The sequence below is a fragment of the Misgurnus anguillicaudatus genome, chromosome 19 (genome assembly GCF_027580225.2).
Source record: "Misgurnus anguillicaudatus chromosome 19, ASM2758022v2, whole genome shotgun sequence".
NCBI lineage: Eukaryota > Metazoa > Chordata > Actinopteri > Cypriniformes > Cobitidae > Misgurnus > Misgurnus anguillicaudatus.
The window spans coordinates 14,492,450-14,517,152 of NC_073355.2; the positions used below are offsets into that span (position 1 = coordinate 14,492,450).

A 24,703-nucleotide genomic window follows, 5' to 3' on the forward strand; every position below is an offset into this window, starting at 1 on the left:
TAGCTTTTACCATTCAAACCACTACACTGTAGTGTGTTTTGGGCCATATTCCATTAGAACCAATACGAACCAATAGAACCAATACATACCATTAGAGACCAACAAAAACCAATACACTGTAGTGTGTTTTGGGCCATATTACATTAGAACCAATAAAATTCCTAATAAAACCATTAGACTTTTCTGTAATGGTTTTATTGTTTTTTTTTTCAGCAGGGATGGGAGACCGGGGGTAGTTGTCTTAAAATCTTAAAATCTTGGCTAGAAAATTTTAACTGAACAAGTTGTCTCAAAAACTAGGTCTGTTATAGGCTAAATTTTAACTGGATTGAAAAGCAGAACTGGATAACAATCGAAGAATTGTGACAATCTGCCCTGATAAATGTGACAATGTTTAATGTAGGCTAGAGTTGAATGTTGCCTTCGTTTATGTTGTTGTATTAACTTACTTTTGCCAGGGAAAACCCAATGTGACACAGGAAATCATATTTTGTGTGAGCAAAACATTGTAATTGGAAAAAAAATGAGGTAAGGTTCTGGTGAAAGCAGATTAGCGATGTGAATGTGGGACATTCCCGCACTCCTCAGGGTTATAGAGGACCAAACACGTGGTCAGTCGAGTCACTCTCACTTCTTAACTCAGACTGTGTGAGCTGTAGCGCAGATCAAACGGGATCGCTTCAGAAATCACACCGATCATCAAACAGGATTTTACAATGCAGACACGAGCACTGGTTTCTAACGCATCAGTACGGATTAACGTAAGACGACGACAAACGTTTAAAGTAACGCTGTGTCGCTTTTTTACGTGTTTTCTGTATTTATCATGGGTCTCGCAAGTCGAGGGTAAGTAGGCTATTTAAGCATTATTATTATTGTCATTATTACTGTTATTATGCTAAAGATTAAAAAATGTATGTGTTTTTTAACCTAATAGTTCCAAATGCAATTAATTGTTTATATTGATAAAATACCGAACACTGGACAGTAAGGACTAACTTATAACATGTTATTTCTGTGCCTTATATGTGTGTAATATTTGAGTACCGTTATTCTGCCTTACAACAGCGAAGTTATTTGTTGCCTTAGTTTGTGATGGGCGTTATTTGAAGGAAACATATGAAGATACTTGCTAATACCAGATGAGGGCGCTAAAAAGTTATATATCACAACCTACTATATTTAACAGGTGATGCCTGCCCTCTTAAGCTCAACCCACGGAGTTTTGTTGTGGAGTACGGCAGCTCTGTTTCAGCGAATTGTAGCACTAATATCCCACATCTTGGGATGGGCTGGGAAGCCACTGAAGGAGGAGTACCCAGTACCACAGACAAACTGATCACCTGGAGAGTGTCTAACCTGAGACAATGGGACATACGGCCACAGTGCTACATAAACTACAATAGAGATCAATGTTCAATTTTACTCCCAGTCACAGTTTACAGTGAGTTTCCATGTTATTGTCATACATTTTGATTATCTTAAATACAGAATATAATATCTACATTTATTGATGTAATATCAGGTTTTTCAAATCATCTTTCACAGAGACTCCAGATAGTGTCTCCATCAACACAGTGGATCAAACAGTGACTGAGGGATCATGGTATGAGCTCCAGTGTGACATCATGGAGGTGGCTCCTGGAAATGTCACTGTGAAATGGTTTAAAGGAGAGACAGAGGTGAAAACTGAGACCTTCATTAACACCACCAAGACTCCAGTGAATGAAACATCTACACTTAACATCCCTGCAGTCAGAGATGATGATGGAGTTCAGTACAGATGTGAAGCAGAGCTGGAACTGGGAGAAGATGGACCTCAACCTCCTCCTAAAGTGACATCAGAACCTCTCAAAATCACAGTATACTGTAAGTCTATTGATTTGTCAGTTTTTGTTATGCAAGAGAAAATGTAACAGACAATATTGAAGTCTTAATGCCGGCCATGTGAAACAGGGTGTTATTTGTGGGATTTCAGAGACAGTGGGAATGGAGACAGGAATTTTAAAGGGGTACACTTCGAAAAACAATCGGTGCTAAATAGCACTAAAAGTGGTTAACTGGCTTGTAATCATAGTGGACCATTTTAAGTGCCATATAGCACCTATGTAGCACTATATTGTGCTATATAGAACCATATCTGGTGCTATAGTGGTGCTATATCACCCCGGATGGTTCTTCATAGGTGCTTTATACCACTAAAAATGGTTCCTCTATGATTACGAGTTTTTAGTGCTATTTAGCACGAGTGTTTTTTAGAGTGTAGTGCGGGTAATGTCACAAGCTGTATTAAAATTAGTCTACCACACATGAAGTGTGTCCAAACCAAAGCGTTTAAACGTAGCTGAAAACGCCAGGCAGACACCAACTGTAGGCGCTTTCGCTTACCAGCTTTTTTCAGCTGAGCACATCGTTTACTATGATACTTCTGCTTTGTTTATCACACATTGAATGATGCGCCGGTGGATTGTTGTAATATTTGTCCCGCCCCTCCTGCATTGTAATTGGACGGCTGAGTGAGAATTGACATTGATGAGCTGAAATTGAATATTTTTCAATTCTCTGCACTCGGTGCCGGTGCTCAGCGCCCAGCGCTATCAAAACCCACATTTTGGCGGCCCTTCCATTAGAAACAATTGAAAACATATGCTGGCCAGTGGCCACAGGCGTAAACGCCCTATTGCTTACAATGTCTAATGCCCTGAAAGCCATGTATTCAACTTTTAAGTTGTTGTATTTTGGCTTCAACTTTACAGCGTTGTGTTAAAAGTCACCCCTAGAAACACATCTAGACTCTCTAGAACAGGGAATTTCAAACTGAGGTCCCCAGAAAATTTCAAAAGAAAAAAGACAAAGCAAAGTTTGTAAAAAAAATTTGCTGTCTTTTAGCTGTCACAATTATTATTTATCTAACACAGTTTAAATGTTTCTTTATACAGGATATATATTTTAGGAAAGAGGTCCCTCGCAAAAGATTTATGTGTGTGGTTATAAGTGTCAGATAGCTTTTCCTCTTTTCAAATTGTATCTGGTGAGCTCTATGAATGTAGTTGTTTGAGTTTCAACATCCAAGCTTAAGCTTTTGTCTATACTATAGTCAGTTTTATTCTGCTTTATCCTGAAGTCCAATCATCACTTCTTATGCTGTCTCTTTCTGCCCTCTTTATGTGTTTCCACAACCTCAGTTAAACCAGCCATCAATGAGACCAAACTGCCCTCCACAGTGTCTGTGATTCGAGGCTATCCTTTGTGGCTTGTTTGTGAAGCAGACGGCAACCCAACACCAAATATCAGCTGGAGCAATGGCAATAGCAGTATATTGAAAACATCAAATGGAATTCTTACTCTGGATGAAGTTTCAGATGAAGCGTTTTACACATGCACTGCAGTCAACATTGTTAACACAACCACACGAATAGTAAAAGTGGTCATAACAGGTAACTATGCATTTTTGTAATATATTGCCATCTGCACGCAGTACAGTACTTTATGTTTGCTATAGTAATCCTGACAATCCTGATAGTTTTTTTTTTAAATGTTTTACTCATAGTAAACGAATTGCATGATGTAGTTTACATTTTCAGTGCATTAGTTTACATTACAAATGGCAAGGTGGTTTTCCTTTGCTTCATGGTTTCTTTGTCTCAGAGCTGTGTGCTTTTGATTATTACAAATCTCCCTTGTTCTTCTTTAACCCGTATAAGTCCCTTGGGGTCAATCTTACCCCCAAGACACATTTCTTTAGTTTAAAAACATGGTTCCCTTCATCACAGTGGAATAAGATTTTATGACTTTTCCAGATTATCTGTCAAAATTCTTATAAAAAACTGGGCTTGATTCGGTCGTTCTAAAGAGGTGTAAAAAATTCACCAAAAGAGGCCCTTTGGGGTTAAAATGACCCCAATTGAAATGAATGGGAAATGCAAAAAATATTTTTTTCCTTTTATTTGTCAAAAAAATCAATGCATCCAGAATAAATCTGAAAATTTTAACACAAAAAGGTAGGCCTGGTAATAAAGCACAAATGCAATAGAAAAGACATGCTCAATCACACACACACACACACACACACACACACACACACACACACACACACACACACACACACACACACACACACACACACACACACACACACACACACAAACACACAAAAGTATGACTTATAGGGCCCTATTTTAACGATCTAAGGGCATTGTCTAAAGCGCACAACGCAACGTCTAAATGGGCGTGTCCGAATCCACTTTTGCTAATTTAACGACGGGAAAAATGGTTTTTGCGCCGAACGCATGGTCGAAAAGGGTAGGTCCTATTGTAATGGGAGTATTTTGGGCGTAACGTGCAGTAAACCAATGAGAGACTCAGCTCTCATTCCCTTTAAAAGCAAGTTGCGCTGGCGCTATGTCTAATCCCTATTTAGATGACGGACTTTGTAAACTGAAAAACTAAGCGGAGGTAGAAGATCCCCAGTTTAAGATTAATGTTAAATAATTGTGTTGTTTTTCACTTGTATTAAAATTGTTATTTTTTTATTAAAACCTTTAAAACCCGTTTTCTTTTAGTCATGGAAGTAAAAAGCAGGCTTGTAATTGCTTTAAATGTATAGCTATCCAATATCATCAAAAAATAATTTACAAGTATCTAAGATAAGGTTTGTACTGTAAAAATACTTTATTTGTAACAAACAGGAGATAAAGAATTTACAAACGGCTCTCCTCACGTTTCAGCACGTTGGACAGCGTTTTTTTAGCAAAGAGTTTTTTTAAACATTACTTAAAAATGTTTCTCATCTCACCATATCCACAGGTACAGAGTCATCATATACAATAAATCCGTGAGGTAGCATTAAAAAAAAAACATTTAAAAACAGACGCATTTGTTCAAAGCAAAGCAGCTCTTTGCGCCTTCTAACGTCTCATAATAAGTCCTCAATTATGTCCAAGAGACTCAATAATAATCTTTTACATTCTTTCATATTTAAAAGCATTTTTGTGCTGCTGCGCATTCATGTACTTTGTGATAAGCAAACCCGCGTTGTCCTCCCGTTTATAGGCGCATTTTACTAATGCGCTCTTTAAATAACATAAAACACATTGCGCCATAGACTTTAGACCAGGTTTTTGTTGGTCAATGGCGTAGTCTATTTTAGTTGCCTCAAAATAGCAACGCGCCAACAATGCGCCTGAACACACCTCATTTTCAGACCAGAACGCCCATGGGCGCAAAAGGGGGCGCAAATGCATTTGCTATTTAAACAACGCGGCGCTAAACGTGAAAATTAGGGTGGAAACTAGCGAAAGACACTTGCGTCGCGCATTGCGCTGCATTGCGCCGGGTGTAAGATAGAGCCCATAAAGTCAGAAAGGTATGACAGATTTTTTACAGAATTTGGTAAAAAACAGCCACAGATGCAAAACACAGATGTAAAATGCTCACACAGGTGTGTGCGCGCAAACACACACACACACACACACACACACACACACACACACACACACACACACACACGCACGAACGTGCGCATACACACACAGACACAAACACACTTACATTCAGTCAAATTTCTGTGGCATTTTGTCATTACAGACATTTCAAAATGCATCAAAAACTACAAAAAATTCTACTATTTGGAATAATATTTATTTTTAATGTCCTTTCTAATGTTTATATAAACATAAATTCACAAAATGTGTCACTAAAATAGTGATGTTGAGCAGTTGGCCACATTCAGTAAAATGAATCGGTCTCTATGGGCGTCTGCTGATCGAATTTATTTATTTCCTAAACTGTAATACTTTTATGTTTTTTTTAAACACCAAATGGCCTAATTCAACACATAACATCTAGATCAATATCTAAAAACAATTTAAAATCAAATATAGATTATAATTTATGTGAATTTTTCATAAAAAAATTGATATTTTTCAGGCAAGCTAATAGTGTCGTTTAGGAATTGAGTGGTAAACAGGTACAAAAGTACTTCATATCTCCCAAAACACAGCATTATTGTATAGATGGGAAGTAAACAAAAAAAAAATGATTTGTATCAATAAAAGATTTTTTGGGCCGATACCGATTTAAACAGACAACTTCTGGCCGATGCCGATATTAAACACTTGTATACAATACTATACAGTTGGTCTATTAGCTAGTTTATTTCTGCATCAAATTATTTTTACTGAACATGGATTGGATCTAATTAACATTCAACTGACCAACATAATAAGAGAGGCACAAATTAAGCTAAAACAAATATAATAAGACAGCATGACAACCTTCAAAGGTGGTTTTGCTATTCAGCATTTATTTTATTAACAACATTAACTCATTTTTTTTTTTTTTTACATATAATGGATTTCTTTATGCAGTTTATTAATAAACAATCGGTATCGGCCTTTCTTGTGCTATTGCCGATATGCAGATGGTTTCAAATTCATCAAAAATCGGGCGATAAATATCGGCAGCCGATAAATCGGTGCATCACTAATTTTATGTAATCACTCTTTTAATCTCTGGGGTCATTTTTACCCCCAAGGAACTATAACATATACAGTAAAATAGGAGCTTATGAGGGTTAAACTATTCAAAACCATCTTTAATATTGAATCTTGGCTGCTGTGTGATTACATTGAGCATCTGGATGATATTGTTTGCTTTGTTTGTCTTTGTCTTGCTTAATGTCAAATACCAGATAGGACGTGTAAAGCAAACTCTGCAGTTTGGTGTTATTTGTATATACTGAGAGCTATCGTGTTGCATCATCGTTTACATGGATGAATTGAGAATTGTACAGAGCATATTAGTTCGATTTCTAAATCGTGATGCAGGATAGAGATAAAAAATGAAGTATTGAAATGAAGTAGTTTTTACAGAAGAGAAGACCAACTAACCGAAGGCTTTTGCTTGCTTGTATGTAATGTTAATCTTTAGCCTGTAGGGTATAAATTACACATACTGATTCATTCGTATTATGTTTTTTTTGACACAGAGAATTACGTGCCCATAATAGTAGGCATTATTGTTCCTGTAGTGGTGGCCATCTTAATCATCGTCATCTTCATCTACATCACCTACTACAAAAAAACAAAGATGGGCCAATATATCCTGAGGAATGTTGCCAAAAATCCACAAAGCCAAAATGGACACGCATCACAATTAATATGAGGACACTTAGCAGCAGCAATATCTACTTCTTTAGGTCCGTTTCATCTGCTGAGCCCACAATGAGATCAGTCAGTCCACAGAGAGAGGATTTAGACTACAGAACATTGATTTGTTCATGTATCAATGTGAATGTGAGCTGCTAACCGTACCTGACACTGCGGTCAAAAGGCATCATAACGCATCATCAAGTTATTTGTTTATCTGTCATAGGCTTTTAGTCATTTTTAATATTTATTATTTTGTCACCAGCTGTATATTGAAAAAGACACTGAATTAAAGGCTTAGAAATAAGATCTATTGACCTGTGGGAACACTTGATGTAAAATTTTTCTCACTTTTTGTGTAAATGTTTTCCCCTAGGCTATTTTATATTAACACATCATTTGTAAATACATTTTTTTAATAATAAGAAAAGGATTTAATGGTTAACTTTTTTTAAATGCATAATAAAATATTTTTATAACTATACTAAATTCATTCATATTTTCTTTACATGGTAACACTTTACGATAAGGCTGTATTTTTTAACACTAAGCTCACATTAACTAACAATGAGCAGTATCTTCGGAGCATTTATTAATATTAGTTCATGTCAATTTCAGCATTTATTAATACATAAAACATAATAAAATCAAAAGTTGTATCTGTCAACATTAGTTATGCACAATGAACTAATATGAACAATTGAGGAGCTCAGATGCAAAACCCTTCAAGTGCGTCAGACTCCTAATAGATTCTCCCAATAAACCGGTATTTATGATGGCCTGAATTGGATCTGAAGAGATTGTTTTTGATGAACATATAATACGTGCTTATCTCATTTTTGATAGAGGTGGCATTTAGCTGCTTTTGCATCAAAGATCTTTAATTGTATTGGAATTAACTACTAACATTACCAAAAATGTAAATGTTAAAAAAACGATATTGTTCATTGTTAGTTCATGTTAACCTTATTGTAAAGTGTGACCCTTAATATTTTATTTACTAAATAAATAAATAAATAAAGTATTACAGCTTTGCCATGGCGAGGTTATACATGACATTAAACAGAAAGTGATATAGGACGTATTTGTGGTATTTCATAGAATTTGACCACATCACAGTTAAAAAGTTCATGATCCTATCATGCATTGTTTCCCTATAGTCACAAGGCGGCTGATGACTCAGAGTGCTTGGGCATGTCATTGCTGCTCACAGATTTATAATGCCCCTCATAGATTTCACAATACAGAGCTTTGTGAACGCAGTTGTTGATGACATGATGATCACTGAGAAAGTAAAGCTAGAAAGTATTATAGGGCTAGATAGAACAGAAGTTCAAAAAACTTTCCAACTGGACACAATACATTTTATTTTTAAGCAATATACAACATGCATGCCAGGTAAAAATAAAGCCTTTAAATTAAAATATTCTTTCAAAACAAAAAAAGATTGTAATATATATTACATTTAATCATCAAATCAATTACATGACTTAATGATTTCATTCATTTTGCTTTTAACATATCATACCTTAGAAACAGTATCACAGAAAATTTTAGTGGTTTTGAAACCTTGACTCTTTAAAGGGAAACTTCACCATTTTTCAATATTTTATGTTCTTACCTCAACGTAGACTGATTAATAAATACCTATCTTTTTTCAGCGGATAAAAAATTAGAACTATATTGTATGGCGGAAGAGAACTTAGTTTGCAGCACTTTGACCTCGGGTGCTGTTTTATTTTGTGCCACTATACTTTAGGGCTGGGTATTGTTAAGAATTTCACAATTCGATTCGATTTCGATTCTTGAGGCTTCGGTTCAATTCAATTCGATTCAATTCGATATTGATTTGCTTGCTTCGGTATCGATTAAATAATAAGTAAATACACAAGCAATTAAGTACCTGAGTATATTTTTTTATAATGTGTGTAATATTACTAATGTTTGATCACGTTGATGGTGCAGGCTTGAAAGAAGTGCTGCTGTTTGCCATCTTTGATCTTTCTGTTTTGATAAAGCGCGTCTTGTACAACGCTGAACGCTCTCACTAGAGTGTTGCCCACAGCACCGCCACTGGCCAGGTGGGCTGAATCGATTCATAGGATTTGATGAATCGATATTGAATTGAGAAACAAATAATTGCAATGCATTGATGAATCGATGTTTTTACCCAGCCCTACTATACTTGTGTAACTACTAAGTCTTTAAGGGATAATTCCGGTATTTAACACTTTAAGTCTCATTTCTGGTTTGTTTTGGATGAACTACAGTGATGGACACTGAAATTTGGACAATGGGTCGTGTCTTGACTTTTTGACTCGTTTGGAGGCGTCTCTTGACTGCTTCAGAGTGGAAGTCAATGGCCATGCACAAACACGTCACCAAAACAACACCCAACGTTCACCTCCAAAACTGTACCACTCACCGAGTGGCTCGTGGTGTTCGTTGATGATTAAAAACAAATATATTTTGCAATGTATGATTTCAATCCGTGTTATTTGCTATAGTGGAACTATTTTTTCAGATACCTCACAACCGCGTATATACTTCCGCTCTATATTTGAGTCTGAAGCGTTAGCACACTCCCGACCACTTGATGTCGACAACCACTTTGACGCTGAACGGAACTCGGTGTCTAGCGTATAGACAATCACAATCGAGCTCAACTTTAAACCTAAGGCTGGTCACTGAGCCATCAAATATGGGAAAAATTCCTTCTGAGAGAAACAGAGCGAAAAAACACATGAAAACAGACCCCTTTTCCGTTTCCAGCGGCAGAGTGATATATCAGCGAGCAATGAGTCTTCCAAGAGAAGTCAATGGAATTTTACAAAATGCCAAATAAAACACGACAGAAACTATTTCACTACACTACTTGTTTTTAATCATCAACGAACGCCACAAACCACTCGGTGAGTAGCACAGTTTTGAAAATGAACATTAAAGGTACAATTTGTAAGATATTTGCAGTAAAATATCCAAAAACCACTAGTCCAGTGTTATATATTTTGTCCAGCTGATTACTAACAATATCTGTAATGTTTTCAACTACTTGTAAATTATGAGAAAATTGCTGCCCTAAACAGTGACACGGGGCAGTGCAGTCACCTGTAAATGACGGTAATATCTACGTTACCCTTTGTTACCGCCTTTACTGACGTAAAAACCACATGACAACATTGTCGTGAACAAATGCGGAAGTAATAGCGTCTGTCGGGCCACTTGCTTTTTTATGGTAAGTTTGTTCATCTGAAAACTTAATTCTGTGCTGTGTTAACAAACCATCGTATTGGACTAATACTGTAACATCTATGACTAACAATTGCGTTTTGAACATTACCTGAAACCTTACATAATGAAAAAAAAAAAACGATGTCATCAAACACAACATTTATAAAACTTGATTACTTTACCTCATGTGTAACATGATTTCTTATTCCCATCTGATTGATGGCCATCAGCGTTTGAGTTAAAGACAACAAATCCCATCAGTCCACGCTGCTTCAGCGCATCATTAATCTACGTAATTGTTATTGATTTGATCTGGCGCCATCTAGCGGCAGATAATACAAATTGCATCTTTAAGTGTTGTTTTGGTGACATGTTTGTGCATGGCCCTTGACTTCCATTGGGGCAGTCGGGAGACGCTTCTAAACGAGTCGGGGGGTCAGGACACGACCCATTGTCGGGATTTTGGTGTCCATCATTGTTGTTCATCCAAAACGGACCAGGGATTAGACTGAAAGTGTTAAATACCGAATTGCCCTTTTAATGGGGAAAACATGGAAGTGTTTGGTGACTTCTAAATTAATCCCTGTTTGGATCCTAAGGAATGAATGGGGATAGGCTAAATGCTAACATATTCATAAAGCACTGTACAAAGATAAAGTGCACGGATTGAAAAAAAGATATATGTATTGATTTGTCTAAGTTGAGGTAAGAACATAGTAAAATATTGAAAAACGGTGGTGTTTTACTTTAAAACCTCGTATACCTTGAATCTGGCATCCGGCCCATCATTTTCCCAGGTTTTTTAAGTTAGTTATTCTTCACCAAACTACTGCCACAAAAACAAACAAAATAATATCCTAAGCCCTGATATTATTACAGCACATTATTGTAAACTATTCTCAAAAGTGCCAATCGATTACTTGAAAAATTAGGCTACATCATGTACCTTAAACAACTAATAGTGGGTCATTTCGGTCAACATGTCATGCAAAACTTATTTAAGTGCAGTTATTTGATGCTTTAGCTTCATTGGTTTTGAACAAACATCCTATTGTTAGGGTGTTGAACAAGACCGGGCTCTGAATGCCCTATTCAGCCCTACGCCCAACCACAGCACTTCAGTAGAAAGAAAACAGAAGTCAGATAAGGACATATTACTTCTTTGCATAATAATATTTTCTTAATACGTCCTCTTCGCTATATAAAGTCATTTGTCTTGTAATTGAAAGCTATAGCTTTGGCCTGTTGTTTCAAATATAATCCACAACCCAGAATAATACAGAATAAATGTCTTGTGCCAACATGTTTTGACATGTGACTTATTGACTGCAGGAACTAAAATACTGTAAACTAAATAATTTCATTCAATCTAAATTATAATAATGTAGGAAAAATAATGGATTTTTGTGTTCAATCACCACTTGATTTTTAATGTAGCCTATAAATTAAGTACTAAAACATATTGAGGTCTAGATTAAAGAGTCCTACACAGGCAACTCAGATGCCAATAAATGCCAAGTCGATGCTTAATGGGAAACCAGTTTGAGTTATATTGTGTAACAGGTAGTGTTTTGTGGCAAGATATCTTAAACAATACTATCGGTCTATAAACCAGCCCTTACATGTCTGGGCAACAGGATGTTATAATCTGATAAACAGTGTAGGGCTTCCAAACCGACATTTCCCATATGAAAACTACTATTAAAATGATACTTTTCTTAGTATTTACTATTGTTAACTGTATACTATAGTATAGCCTATTATAGTATAGTATAATTACTGTAGTGAATTACAATATACTGTAGTATACTATAGTATTTACTATAGTACCGTTCGTTCAAAAACACTATAGTTTACAGTATTGCTACTGTACAGTTTACAGTAGTAAATATAATAGTATTTATTATAATACACACTATATGCGGGTTGTGACAAGGTGCAAATGAATAAAGTTGGAACAGCACTGAGTTGAGATCTGTGGGGGGAGGGCAGTTTTCTATTAACTAAACCAGGAATGCGAGGGCAGACTGGGCAGAGTTTTCCTGTCATACCGATATGTTCCGTTACGTCTAATGCTACTCGACGTGCTTAAACACTGTAGCTTGTGAAAAACAGTCGATGTTAAGATGCCGCCGCGGCTCCGTCGTATTCTCCGAGTCCTCGCGTGTCTCATTCTGGATCTGCCGTGGCAGCTGCACGCGCTGGACGGTAGGACTTTTATATAAAGGGCGACAAAAAGCAGCTTTGCATTTTTCTACCGCTATTTGCGTCACGGCTCGATTTAAGTGTTCATTGTGTAAATGTCTTGCGAAAGAACAACGTTATCAATAAGATAAGTGTGGATTTGTTAACATTCACAGTGTGTTTTGAGCTGTCTGACCGCAGCCAACTTAGCCATAAGTCTGTCAGCAACGGCAAAAATAACCGGAAACTTGGAGTTAACGTTAGTCTGGCCGTATCAACAAGCTAGAAAGATCAGTGATGCTCTTTTACAGCTATGTAACGTTACAATATTAAGAAATGTATGTTGTCCATAACATAAATTATAAATATTTGTCCAAGTGTTCACGCGCTAGCTGTAACTGTGACATGAAAGATTATTGCAGATAATGCATTTGGTCTCTTCTTAGTAACGTTACATGTCGTTTATAAACACTGAATGTGAGCAAGTAATCGTTGTTTTTAGAGTATAAAATAGTTAACTAGAATATAGTTGAACCTTAAATTGCATCACCTCAATGGCATTTAGTGGAAACTCCTCAACAGCACTGCTGAGTGCTGACCCCACTAAATAGGAAGTTAACAATTTAACTGAATAGGAGGAAAGGCCAGTGTGATTTATCATTGCTCTCTGCTGTATGGTGGTCCAAACCATAATGCTTGGGGAATTAAAAGATGTACCAAAATGTGACTCTGTCTGTGAAAACCCAGCCCAGTAAACAATTACCGTCTTTCAACGTTGAAAAGTTGGACAAATTTGACGTCTTTTCAATTTTCATTTTTAACCTTCAGTGGACCAAAATTAGACGTTGAAGGTTACGTCTATTCAACGTCTAACAGACGACTTTTTGCTAGCTGAGCTAACCCTGCCGGTTGCGACAAGATCTGCGGACTCTGTAACAGTCTTTAAGAATTTGGCTAAAACCCATCTCTTCTGCCAACACCTCACTTGATAATATCTCTTCTTTTTTCTATCCCTATCTTTACATTCCTTGTTTAAAAAAAAGACTAACCGTTGGCTGCGTATACTGTGTTAGATTTGATGAGACTAGTTCTAGTGACTTATGTATTGCTATTCTTGTGTTGCTCTAATTGCTCGTTTACCTCATTTGTAAGTCACTTTGGACAAAAGCTAAATGACTAAATGTAACTAAATAACATGTGCATAATAACATTTTGGGGTGGTTTCCCGGACCAGGATTAGCTTAATCCAGGACTATGCCTTAGTTTAATTAGGAAATATAACTAGTTTTAACAAACATGCCTTACTAAAAACATTACCTTTGTGCATTTTGAGGTAAAACAAAGGGCACAGATGTATTTTAAGATATGTAAGTTCAAGGTGTTTTCAGTTTGGAGAGCTCTTAAAAGTGTTTAAGTCTAGGACTACTCTAATCCCTGTCCGGGAAACCGCACCTTTAGGTCACATGATAAGTTGATGCTATGTCAATCCACTTTATTGAAATTGCACTGTGATGATGAGTTCATGTATTTCTTTTACCCGTTGCATTTATGCTTAATACTGTATGTCTTCCAGATGTTTATATCAAACAAGTGAATCACACAGGACCAATGATAGAGGGGTCACAGTATGAGCTCCAGTGTGACATTGTGAATGTGGCTCATGTTAAGAGTCTCACTGTGAAATGGTTTAAAGGAGAGAGAGAGTTACAAAGTGAGACCTTCAATGACACCACGAAGACTCCAGTGAAATCTAAACTACAGATTACCGCAAACAGATCTGATAATGGAACTCAGTGCAGATGTGAAGCAGAGATGAATGTTGAACCAGCAGCTCAAAATGGTTCAACATTGAAATCCAAATCTTTCACCATTGAAGTTTATTTTAAGTATTGATTGATCTTAATGTCTCACTGTGGGGGAAATTTGTTTTTATGCAGGGTTCCCCAAGGCCCTCGGAAGTTTTTGAAAATATACATACATAGATACAGGTCATTGAAAGTGCTTGAATCTATTTTATGCAAGAAGTTTTCTGGGAAAAAATCCATATAATTCCCTGTGTAGTGTAGGATAATATCATAAAAATTCGAGACTTTTTAAGCACACGTGCTAAACTGTTCGTTTTAAATGCTTATATCTTCTGTATGCGAATGTTGATTCATAGCAAAATGCTTTTTTGCACAGTTGTGTTTGACACATGAAAACTCTGAGAAGGAAACGAAACGCTGCGTCTCCCTTATCATACTTCCTGTAACGCCGTCTATGGCAATATTTTATGTAGCGATATACTTTCTGGCTCCCTCGTCACCCTGTCTTTGCCGTTAAGCCTCACCATTGGTTAAATTTGATATACCCATTCAGACGCACTTACCCCTGGAGGTGTCCCCAAAGTGTCACCGCAGTGACGCAGCACGAGTTCCCTCAAAAGGGAACTGTAACAATGTATCTTAAAAGATAACACGATGTAACCTTGCTCTCACTTTAATTTGAGGTTATTGGACCTGGAAAGTCCTTGAAAGGTCCTCGAATTTAAAGTTAACTAAGGTGTGGGAACCCTGTTTATTGTTGTTTATATTTCTATGTTGTGTTTTTAATGTTTTAAGCCATGTGCAAATTCATCATGTTACACCATTGCTGAGTATTTTCTCCATAAAATTGGATACCTGCGGTTTCAAATCATCTTGGTTTTAAAGAACAACGAAAGACATTTCAGACTAAATCTTTCTGTATATTTGTTGAACCTTACCATTTTTCATGTTCATGTCATTAAACTACAGGGCCATTGTTGAAATAAGTGGAGAAAAATAATCTATATATTAGAACACTGGATTGAGATTTAAAACTGTTAAGCGTCGCCGTCCCGAATACGGGACACCTAAGTTCGCATTAATATTGTTGATGTAAATTTTAATCTATCACTACAAACTATATATCGTTGGAAAGGTCTAAGCCTCCAGAATAGATATTTCAACAGTGTTTTATAAAATAAATTATGTAGGGAGAGTAATTTATTTATTTATGAAGAGAGTGTGCCTCAAAAAATGTACTTTCTACTAAAAGTCAATGTCCCACCAGCAGGACGCCTACATTTACTTCAATGTTTGCATATGAATTCTTATCTAATCATGACAAACTGTATATTGTTTAAAAACTCCAAGAGTGTTGAATTAACTCAATAGGGTGGGGTGACGCTTAAAGGGTTAAAGGGACACTTAACCAAAAATTAAAACTTTTTACTATTTATTCACACTCATCTCATTTGAACCCCAAATGTCTTTTGTTGTTCTTCAAAAACCAAACACAGATTTTTCATAAAGTGATGTTTGGGGTTTCCACTTTGGTCACATCCACTCCCATTTTCAAGCTTTAAGAGTACCCAAAATAAATAACTCTACTTGACTTGTGTCATATATTGGGACAATTAACAATATAATATTCCTTACATTCAGAAAAATGAACCTAATTTGCCTAATCCAGTAGCGTTGTTCATTGTCACATCTAGAATTTCTACTCATGCAACACCTCTTATGCTGTCTTCTAATAGTCCTCTATTTGTGTGTTTCCACAACCTTAGTTAAACCAGTCATCAATGTGGACAAACTGCCCTCTCAAGTGCCTATATTTCGAGGCTATCCTGTGGTGCTTTCTTGTGAAGCAGATGGTTACCCAACACCAGAGATCAGCTGGAAAATCAACCACAATGTTTTAGTTAAAGGTGGAACTCTTAATATAACAGAGGCAGCATCCCAGAACATTATCTGCATTGCAAACAATTCTGTTGGCAATGACAGCAGAGAAGTAAAAGTGGTCCTAACAGGTAAATATGCTTTTGTGTGTATTTTTGCATTGTAACAAAGATCTTGTCACATTCAGAGTGGGCCAGGATATTTGTTTATATATGTTTGTTTATTTATTTATGTATCTTTGGTTACATTAACCTGTTCCAATATTTTTTACATGTTGCATTTATCTTTAATACTGTAGGTCCTTCAAGTATTGATATCAAACCAGTGAATCACACAGGACCAATGATAAATGGCTCGGAGTATGAGCTTCAGTGTGACATTGTGAATGTGGCTCCTGTTAAGAGTCTCACTGTGAAATGGTTTAAAGGAGAGAAAGAGGTGCATAATAAGACCTTCAAGACACCATCAGTGAATGAAACATCTATACTAAAGATCACTGCAAACAGATCTGAAATTGGAATTGAGTACATATGTGAAGCAGAGATGACAGCTGAACCAGCAGCTCAATATATTTCACCATTGAAATCAAACTTTACAGTTCAGTTTAAGTATTAAATGATTTTAATGTCTTACTGTGGGGAAAATTGTTTTTGTTGTTTATATGGTGTTTTAATTATGTTTAAAGCCATGTACAAGCCATGTGCAAATTCATCATTTAACACCATTTGCTGAGCAAGGTTCCCACGGGTCCTGAAAGTTTGTGAATCTGAGGGGAAAATTTCAAGACCCTGGGAAATTTTTGAAAATATAAATACATAGATACAGGTCATTGAAAGTGCTTGAATCTATTTTATGCAAAAATTCCACATTATTTCCTGTGTAGTGTAGGATAATATCATAAAAATTCTAGACTTTTTAAGCACACGTGCTTAACTGTTCACTTTAAATGCTTATATCTTCTGTATGTGAATGTTGATTCATACCAAAATGCTTTTTTGCATAGTTGTGTTTGACACATGAAAACGTCTCGGGTTACGTATGTAACTGTTGATACCTTAGAAGGGAACGAGACGCTGTGTCTCCCTTACTATACTTCTTGCCTCCCTGTAACGCCGTCTTTGGCAATATTTCAGATAGCGATATACTTCCTGGCTCCCGCATCACCCTATCTTTGTCGTTTAGCATCACCATTGGTTGATTTTGATATGCACATTCAGACACACTTACCCCTGGGCCCGGTTTTTCAAAAGGCTTAATCCAGATAAAATTTATCCGGATTTAGTAATCCTTTTTTTTCCGATCCGTGATCACGTAATCCAGCTTACTTTTGAGCCAGTTTTTTAAAGCAACATCGGATTGGATCAATCTGATCCGGATAGGAACTTTTCAGGATCACTAAATCTGGATTACCAGGGCTCCAACAGGATAGGAAATCACAATGTAGAACTATAGATATGTAAAGAGCAACAAGTAGAATAGCCAGTGTGGGGTCAATACAGTATAAGTTTATTTTAATTTTAATGAAAACACACACATTTTAAAAAAACAAAAAACAAACCCATCCTCTTCCAGCAGTCTGCTCATCTGAGACCTACAACACAAACACTGAGGATATTTATAACAAGTCAAATATAGATGTATTGAATAAAAAAAGACTTAATGTCAAATACTCCACAATAATTTTATTATTTTATGAGGCCAAACTCTTTCTACTTTGCTGTAGGCCTACTGAAAGGCTGAATATGTTAAAGCCTACCTTAATACTGTAGCCTGACGAATGAACAAATAAAATTAAAACCTTATGAATAAATAGGATATCTTGTAAGATACTGCAAGATCCAAATATATTATTATTTGATACATTTTTAAAGTTTTCATTACATTTTGGGCATGAAATCCACGCTGAATCCACCCTTCTGATGGGATCAGTTTAATCCAGATTTTTTGGATCAAAGTGATCCAAATCCTACAAAAAAGTTCTGAAAAACCCAAACTAAAGGTTTGATCCGGATCAAAGCCAAGATTGGATTACGTGATCTAATCCGATTATGTAATCCGTTTTTTCTTTTGAAAAACCCATTTTCAAGATTTGATCCAATCCGTTATCCAAAATCCTACTGGATTACTTTTGAAAAACTGGGCCCTGGAGTTCCCAAAGTGTCACCGCAGTGACGCAGCGCGAGTTCCCTCAAAAGGGAACTGTAACAATGTATCTTAAAAGGTAACACGATGTAACCTTGCTCTCACTTGAAATGTGTCCCCACATTAGGCCTTGAATTTGAAGTTAACTAGGTTTGGGAACCCTGTGAGCATTTTCTCCATAAATTTGGAGACCTGAAGTTTTATATCACCTTGGTTTCCAACTTCACAAACATGTAACAAATCACATCAACACAGTTTAATGAGTGGATCAGTAGTTTGATAGATTGGTCCTTTTGAAGCTTGAAAGGTTTTTTGGTTACTATGGGAGTTGAACCAATGTGGTCATCACCCACTCCCATAGTAACCAGAAAACCCCAAAACATCACTTTATAAAAAAATCTGTGTTTAGGTTTAAGAACAATGAAAGACATTTGGGGTTCAAATGAAATCTTTCTAAAAATTTGTTGAACCATTTTTCATGTCCATGCCGTTTCACTACAGCGCCATTAATAAGTGGACTGTCAAACAATGGATTCAATCAAAAATGTAATCGTTTTACTATTAATTTACCATCATCTCATTTGAAACCCAAATGTCTTTCGTTGTTCCCCAGACACGGATTTCTTTTATAAAGTGATGATAAATAACTCTACTTGACTTGTGTCATATATTGGGACAATTAACAATATAATATTCCTTACATTCAGAAAAATAAACCTAGCTAAAAGTAGCGTTTTTCATTATAACATCTAGCATTTCTATTCATGCAACACCTCTTATTCTGCTTCTTTTCCTTTGTCTTTGTGTGTTTCCGCAACCTTAGTTAAACCAGTCATCAATGAGACCAAACTGCCCTCTGAAGTGCCTGTGTTTCGAGGCTATCCTGTGGTGCTCACTTGTGAAGCAAATGGTTACCCAATACCAGAGATCAGATGGGAAACCAACCCCAACAATATAGTTAATGGTACAAATCTTACAATAACAGAAGCAACATCCCAGAACCCTGTCTGCATCGCAAACAATTCTTTCGGCACAGTCCACAGAGAAGTAAACGTGGTCCTAACAGGTAAATATGCTTTTGTGTGTATTTTGCATTGTAACAACGATCTTGGGTTACATTGAGAATGGGCCAGGATATTTGATGTATTTTGAAGTGCCGAACCTGAAAGCTATGTAAGGGCTTCTTTAAAGCAACATTTCACCCGTATAAACGTTACTGAAAGTGCGTCATATTTGTAGTCAAAATGTAACATACATTTAGAATTTGGTGCCTATTTGACCGAGAAAAGGGGTGTTTGTAGTCTCACTCCCTCAACAAAGATATAGCACTTCCTTCTTTCAATGATGCAAAATGATTTTTACATCATTGAAAGAAGGAAGTGCAACACTGAAATCTGTATTTATCCTGTCTCAGTGGCAACTGAGGAAATGATGCACGAGCATTCAAAAACATGACTGGGGTTCTAACTATACAAAGCTTAATGCAAATGGGTAAAGTGTCCCTTTAAGACAGAATAATCAGTCAGTCTGATAAGGTTGTCTTGAATGGCTTTAGAAATACTTATAATTTAGTTACTCAAACGCCTTAAAGTTCCAGTATACTGTGGGCAGAACATTGCATTCTTTGACCGTAATTACTGTATAATTACAAAAAATCTTACAGTGGTGGTTTTAAAGAGCATCTATTGTCCTATTTACGTTTTAAAATTTCCTTTGGTATGTGAGTGTGTTTATTAGTACATGTTAAAAATGACACACCCCAAAGTAAATGATGATAGGAGTTATCGTCTCCAATGTAAACGTCTCGGGTTACGTATGTTACTGTTGTTCCATGAGAAGGTAACGAGGCGCTGTGTCTCTCTTGCCATACTTCCTGCGTCCCTGTAACGCCGGCTTTGGCAAATATCAGATAGCGATATACTTCCTGACTCCTCACCCTGTCTTTGTCGCTAAGCCTCACCATTTTGAATTTGATATACACATTCAGATGCACTTACCCCTGGAGGCGTCCCCAAAGTGTCGCCGCAGTGACGCAGCGCGAGTTCCCTCGAAAGGGAACTGTAACAATGTATCTTAAAAGGTAACACGATGTAACCTTGCTCTCATTTGAAATGTGTCCCCACATTAACTCCTTGAATTTGAGGGTATTGGACCTGGAAAGTCCTTGAAAGGTCCTTGAATTTGAAGTTAACCAAGGTGTGGGAACCCTGTCACATTTTCATAAGTCATTGAAAGGCGACAATGGGGCTGGGACGATTAATTGTGCCATTATGCTTGCTATACTTCACAAAGAATTACGCTGAAAGGCTGCTACATCCAAAAGCCAGAGGGCGCTCTCGTGCAGAAACTCAATATGCACCGCAAAAAGAAGTACCATTTACAGACAGCTCCAGGCAAATGCCTATAAGCATATTTATGTTGCTGTTCTTCAAATCTTTTCAGGTATTTTCATGATAATAAAGAAAACTTATAATGATTATGTTTGACAAGTAAATGCATGTTATAAATGACTTAAATTCAGTGATTTTAGATCAATAAGGACTTCCTACTGATCAAAGAGCCATAATACATGTAAGAACTAGGGCTGGGTATAGATTCAGATGTTCCAGATCGATACGATTTTGATTCACAAGCTATCAAATCGGTTCAATTTTGATTCTCGGTTAAGTTTTCGATTCCGATTCTCGGATTGATGTTTTTACTCGATTCAACTCAATGAATATAGCTTTAATACAAATACTATATAAAGAACAGTGAACATAAGTTTACAAGGTAATCAATGAAAAGAAATTAAAAGGCACATACCTGTATATTAAACTCTTGTATTTTAGGTGCACTTGGGTACATTAAAACAGAACCCATCTCTAATTTTCAAATGCATGCAATTATGTTAAATACAATACAATTTTGATGCAAGATGAAAAATGTATGCTGAAAAAAGTCAGAACAGTCGAGTGGAGAAGACTAGTAATTAGATTAATGTTAATCTTACGTTTAATGTTTGCGGAAATACATATGGGAAAAAATCGTTTTGTGGCCTTTAAGAATCGATTTTGAATCGACTACGTAAAAAAGAAACGATTAATCGAAAAATGTATTTTTTTGCCCAGCCCTAGTAAGAACTGTGCATAAAATTGCCTTTGTGATTCAGAATCGATTCAGAGATGTTTATTGAATGTATATGAAATGCGATAATCGTCCAGACCCTAGGCGACAATGACAAGGGAAACACATTTTTTGTAGTAAATCGTAAATTCTCTGCATTTATAAATCCATGGGAACTTTTGGAATATGTAAGTACACAACTTCATGTAATATATCGGAAACACTTAATAATAGGGGACCATGAATCATAATGAACTAATACCTAAAAAATTCTTACTAAATATGAAGTAATGGTGAGTCATTATTAACTAACAGGACTCATGACCTAACACATGAATTCATTGTTAATTAATACATCGTTTAGCTATAAAACATTTTTATTACATTGCCGGGTAAGCATGCATCCCCACCTTTGGCAATGTTGACTATGAAGTGAAAATCTTATTAATTAGGTGAAAATCTTATATAACTTTTTCTTACATGTTTTTGCCTTTTGAGTATAACATTAATAGTTGTAATTCGTATGCTACGTACACACCAAATGCGGGGCATCGCATTACTCGCGGGATTTAACTTCCTGCATATGCGAATTTTTCGCTCGAGTTGAATATTTTCAACTTGGGCGAAGACGCATTTGAGGCAAATAGCATGTGTTTTTGCGGTAAACGCGCCACCCATATCGCGTCATTCGCATCGCCCCACGCGAGGATGCGTCTGCTCGCGTCTTTGCATTGACTTTGTATGTAATTTACTAGCACAAATCATTGAACTCACCTCTGGTGTAAACCCACAGTTAAACCTTAAATGTTTTTTTAATAAGTATTTGCATTAGGCTTTAAAAAAATATTGTCACTTCTGGACAAGACCGTTAACTTTTCTTTCATGGCTAATGTTTTGATTTGCCTTATTTCTCCTTACACAGAGGACTACCTGCCTTTGATCGCAGGGCTTGTTGCTATCACAGTGGCGGTCATCTCAGTTATCTTCATCTTCATCTACTCCATCTACTACAAGACAGCCAAGATGGGCCATTATACCTTGAAGGACACCAAACCTTGCACACAAAATGGAAAGATAGCACTGAATGGCAAAGACAACACTAGTTTCCCAATGAAGAAACTCTCTGAGAGCGATATCTTTGCTTAGGTTACAAATCTCTGACTTTGCGCTATCTGCTGAGCCCTGCAACTACAGCCATCTCAGACTGAGAGAAGCTTGTAAGAGGAAATGAGATGGGAAAATGATTTTCACACTGGAAGTCTCTGGGATTCTGCTCAGTTGCTGGTTCCTTCAGTGTTTTGTTTTTTTAAATCAATGGATGGAGCATTTATTAGCAAATGTGACATTTTAAGCTATGATACTGTATGATACGGTATGAAGAAACAAAAACACTATGAACAGACATTGAGTCATCATGATACATCTTACTACATCTAATGATTTACCTTTTATTAGATACCGAAAAATATTGACAAAACAAAAACTACATGCTTAATACTGCCTTTTTGTAGGTGGAAGGGAATCACACGCTTATAATACTTTTGCTACTATTATACTAATAATTCTTAAACCAAAGATCTTTTATTAAGTATTTCCATTGAGATTTTAAAAAAATTATTGGCAATTCTATATGACACTGTTTATAACTTTTAATGCTCTTGTTTTTAACTGCTCACTTGGATATTTAGCACTATACGCTTTTTATTATTTCACTTGAATTATGTTTTGGATTTAAGGACTTCCTGCCTTTGATCAGTGGCCTTGTTGCTATCAGTGTCCGTTATCTCAGTCTAAAAACTTTAAGTAAGAGAAGGTGCATTAACCGTCAAGTACTTCTGCTTGGATAATATTGCCTTGTATACTGATCGAAGGAAATCACACACTTTTGTTTGATTTTTGCATATTCAATAATGAAAGTATTCTTTTGTATATGTCTCAGGCACATAGATCATTTTTAATTTGTATGTTTTGTAAATGAAGTTCAGTATTGAGAATAGCGAGGCTGTTACATCATTACTTTAAAGTTTTAATTCCTCTAGAAAAATTGGCACTTTAGAGGTTAGAAATGTTAAGACGTAAAAACGTTTGGACGTGAAGACACCTGTGGGATCATATTGAAGGAATTTGCCTAGGAATGGGCCTGTTTATATGTGTTTATATATAGGAGGATCTATATGTAAAATTTGTGTGCCAGTTTTATGGCTCAAGCAGTGTAATATTATGAAATCCTCATTAAGTCTCTGTATTTTTATGTAATCGGTAAGACTTTACAATAAGGTTGTATTAGTTAGCATTAGTTAATGCAAAATGAATTAGCATGAATAATTGCCATTGCAATAATTGTTTTTTCATTGCAGCCACAAATGGCCATGTTCAACATCGTATAATGAAATATCTGTGGTGTATTTTTAGCTGAATCTTTACAGACACATTCTGGGGATACCAGAGACTATATTATATTGCTGAAAACACATAGGTTAGGGGCCCTTTAATAAATGCAGAAAAAATGTATTGTTAGTTTTTGTTAGCTAATAGATTTAGTAACAAATACAACCTTGTTGTAAAGTGATACCATGCACTCTTACCCAATAACCTTGAGGGGTTTATATTTTATTAATAAAAATACACTGTTTGTACAGACACACATCACACAGTTTATTAAAGCATCTATTGAGAAAACAACTATTTTAAGAAAAGAAACATTTGTTTAATAAAGTTGTAAAAGAAACATTTGTGCACATTTTTTAATGATCAATCTGCATTGTATCAAGAAGGTAAAGTGAAATACTGCAAGCCCCTACACAACATTACTTTAACTCACACTGCAGCATTTTTTTAAATCAACATATATTTTATTTTAAGTTAAAGCAACACCAAAGAGTTTTTTTTACCTTAAAATAAAAAAAGTTTCAGTTGTTCATCCACTGAAAACAGGGTAAATGGCACTTTCACATTCACTTTGCAGCCCTCTATCGGCCAAAACCGCACTAAAGAAGTTTCCAACCGTCGGGTTGCGGTCCTGTAGTTCGAGTGAAAACTACAAAAACTTGCTTTATGGCAGACCTACAATCCAATCAGAGTATTTACGACAGTGGTAATGAACAATTACGCTTCTAACCTGTAAGGGGAGCAAAGAGCAAAAACTCTTTGGTGTTGCTTTAAACAATTTTAACTTGAAATTATAAGTTATGTCACCTTTTTATGCCAAAA

The 24,703-nt window shown here is 36.1% G+C and overlaps 1 protein-coding gene across 1 annotated transcript; it reads left to right on the forward strand.

Annotated features, from left to right (window-relative positions):
• Positions 1-497: 497 nt before the first annotated feature.
• LOC129431064 (intercellular adhesion molecule 1) lies at positions 498-24,221 on the forward strand. The gene is made up of 9 exons (XM_073856988.1): positions 498-846; positions 1,190-1,444; positions 1,549-1,869; positions 3,186-3,437; positions 14,137-14,445; positions 16,135-16,377; positions 16,545-16,850; positions 19,212-19,454; positions 22,416-24,221. Exons 1-9 carry the CDS (start codon positions 717-719, stop codon positions 22,637-22,639), a joined length of 2,283 nt encoding a protein of 760 aa, XP_073713089.1. The 5' UTR covers positions 498-716; the 3' UTR covers positions 22,640-24,221.
• Positions 24,222-24,703: the final 482 nt, after the last annotated feature.

Excerpts from the sequence above, each read along its gene's own strand:
- LOC129431064 (XM_073856988.1), top strand. The coding sequence starts at position 717 with ATGCAGACACGAGCACTGGTTTCTAACGCATCAGTACGGATTAACGTA. Across the intron at positions 3,438-14,136 it reads AGTAAAAGTGGTCATAACAG|ATGTTTATATCAAACAAGTG; the intron begins GTAACTATGCAT and ends TATGTCTTCCAG. Across the intron at positions 19,455-22,415 it reads AGTAAACGTGGTCCTAACAG|AGGACTACCTGCCTTTGATC; the intron begins GTAAATATGCTT and ends CTCCTTACACAG.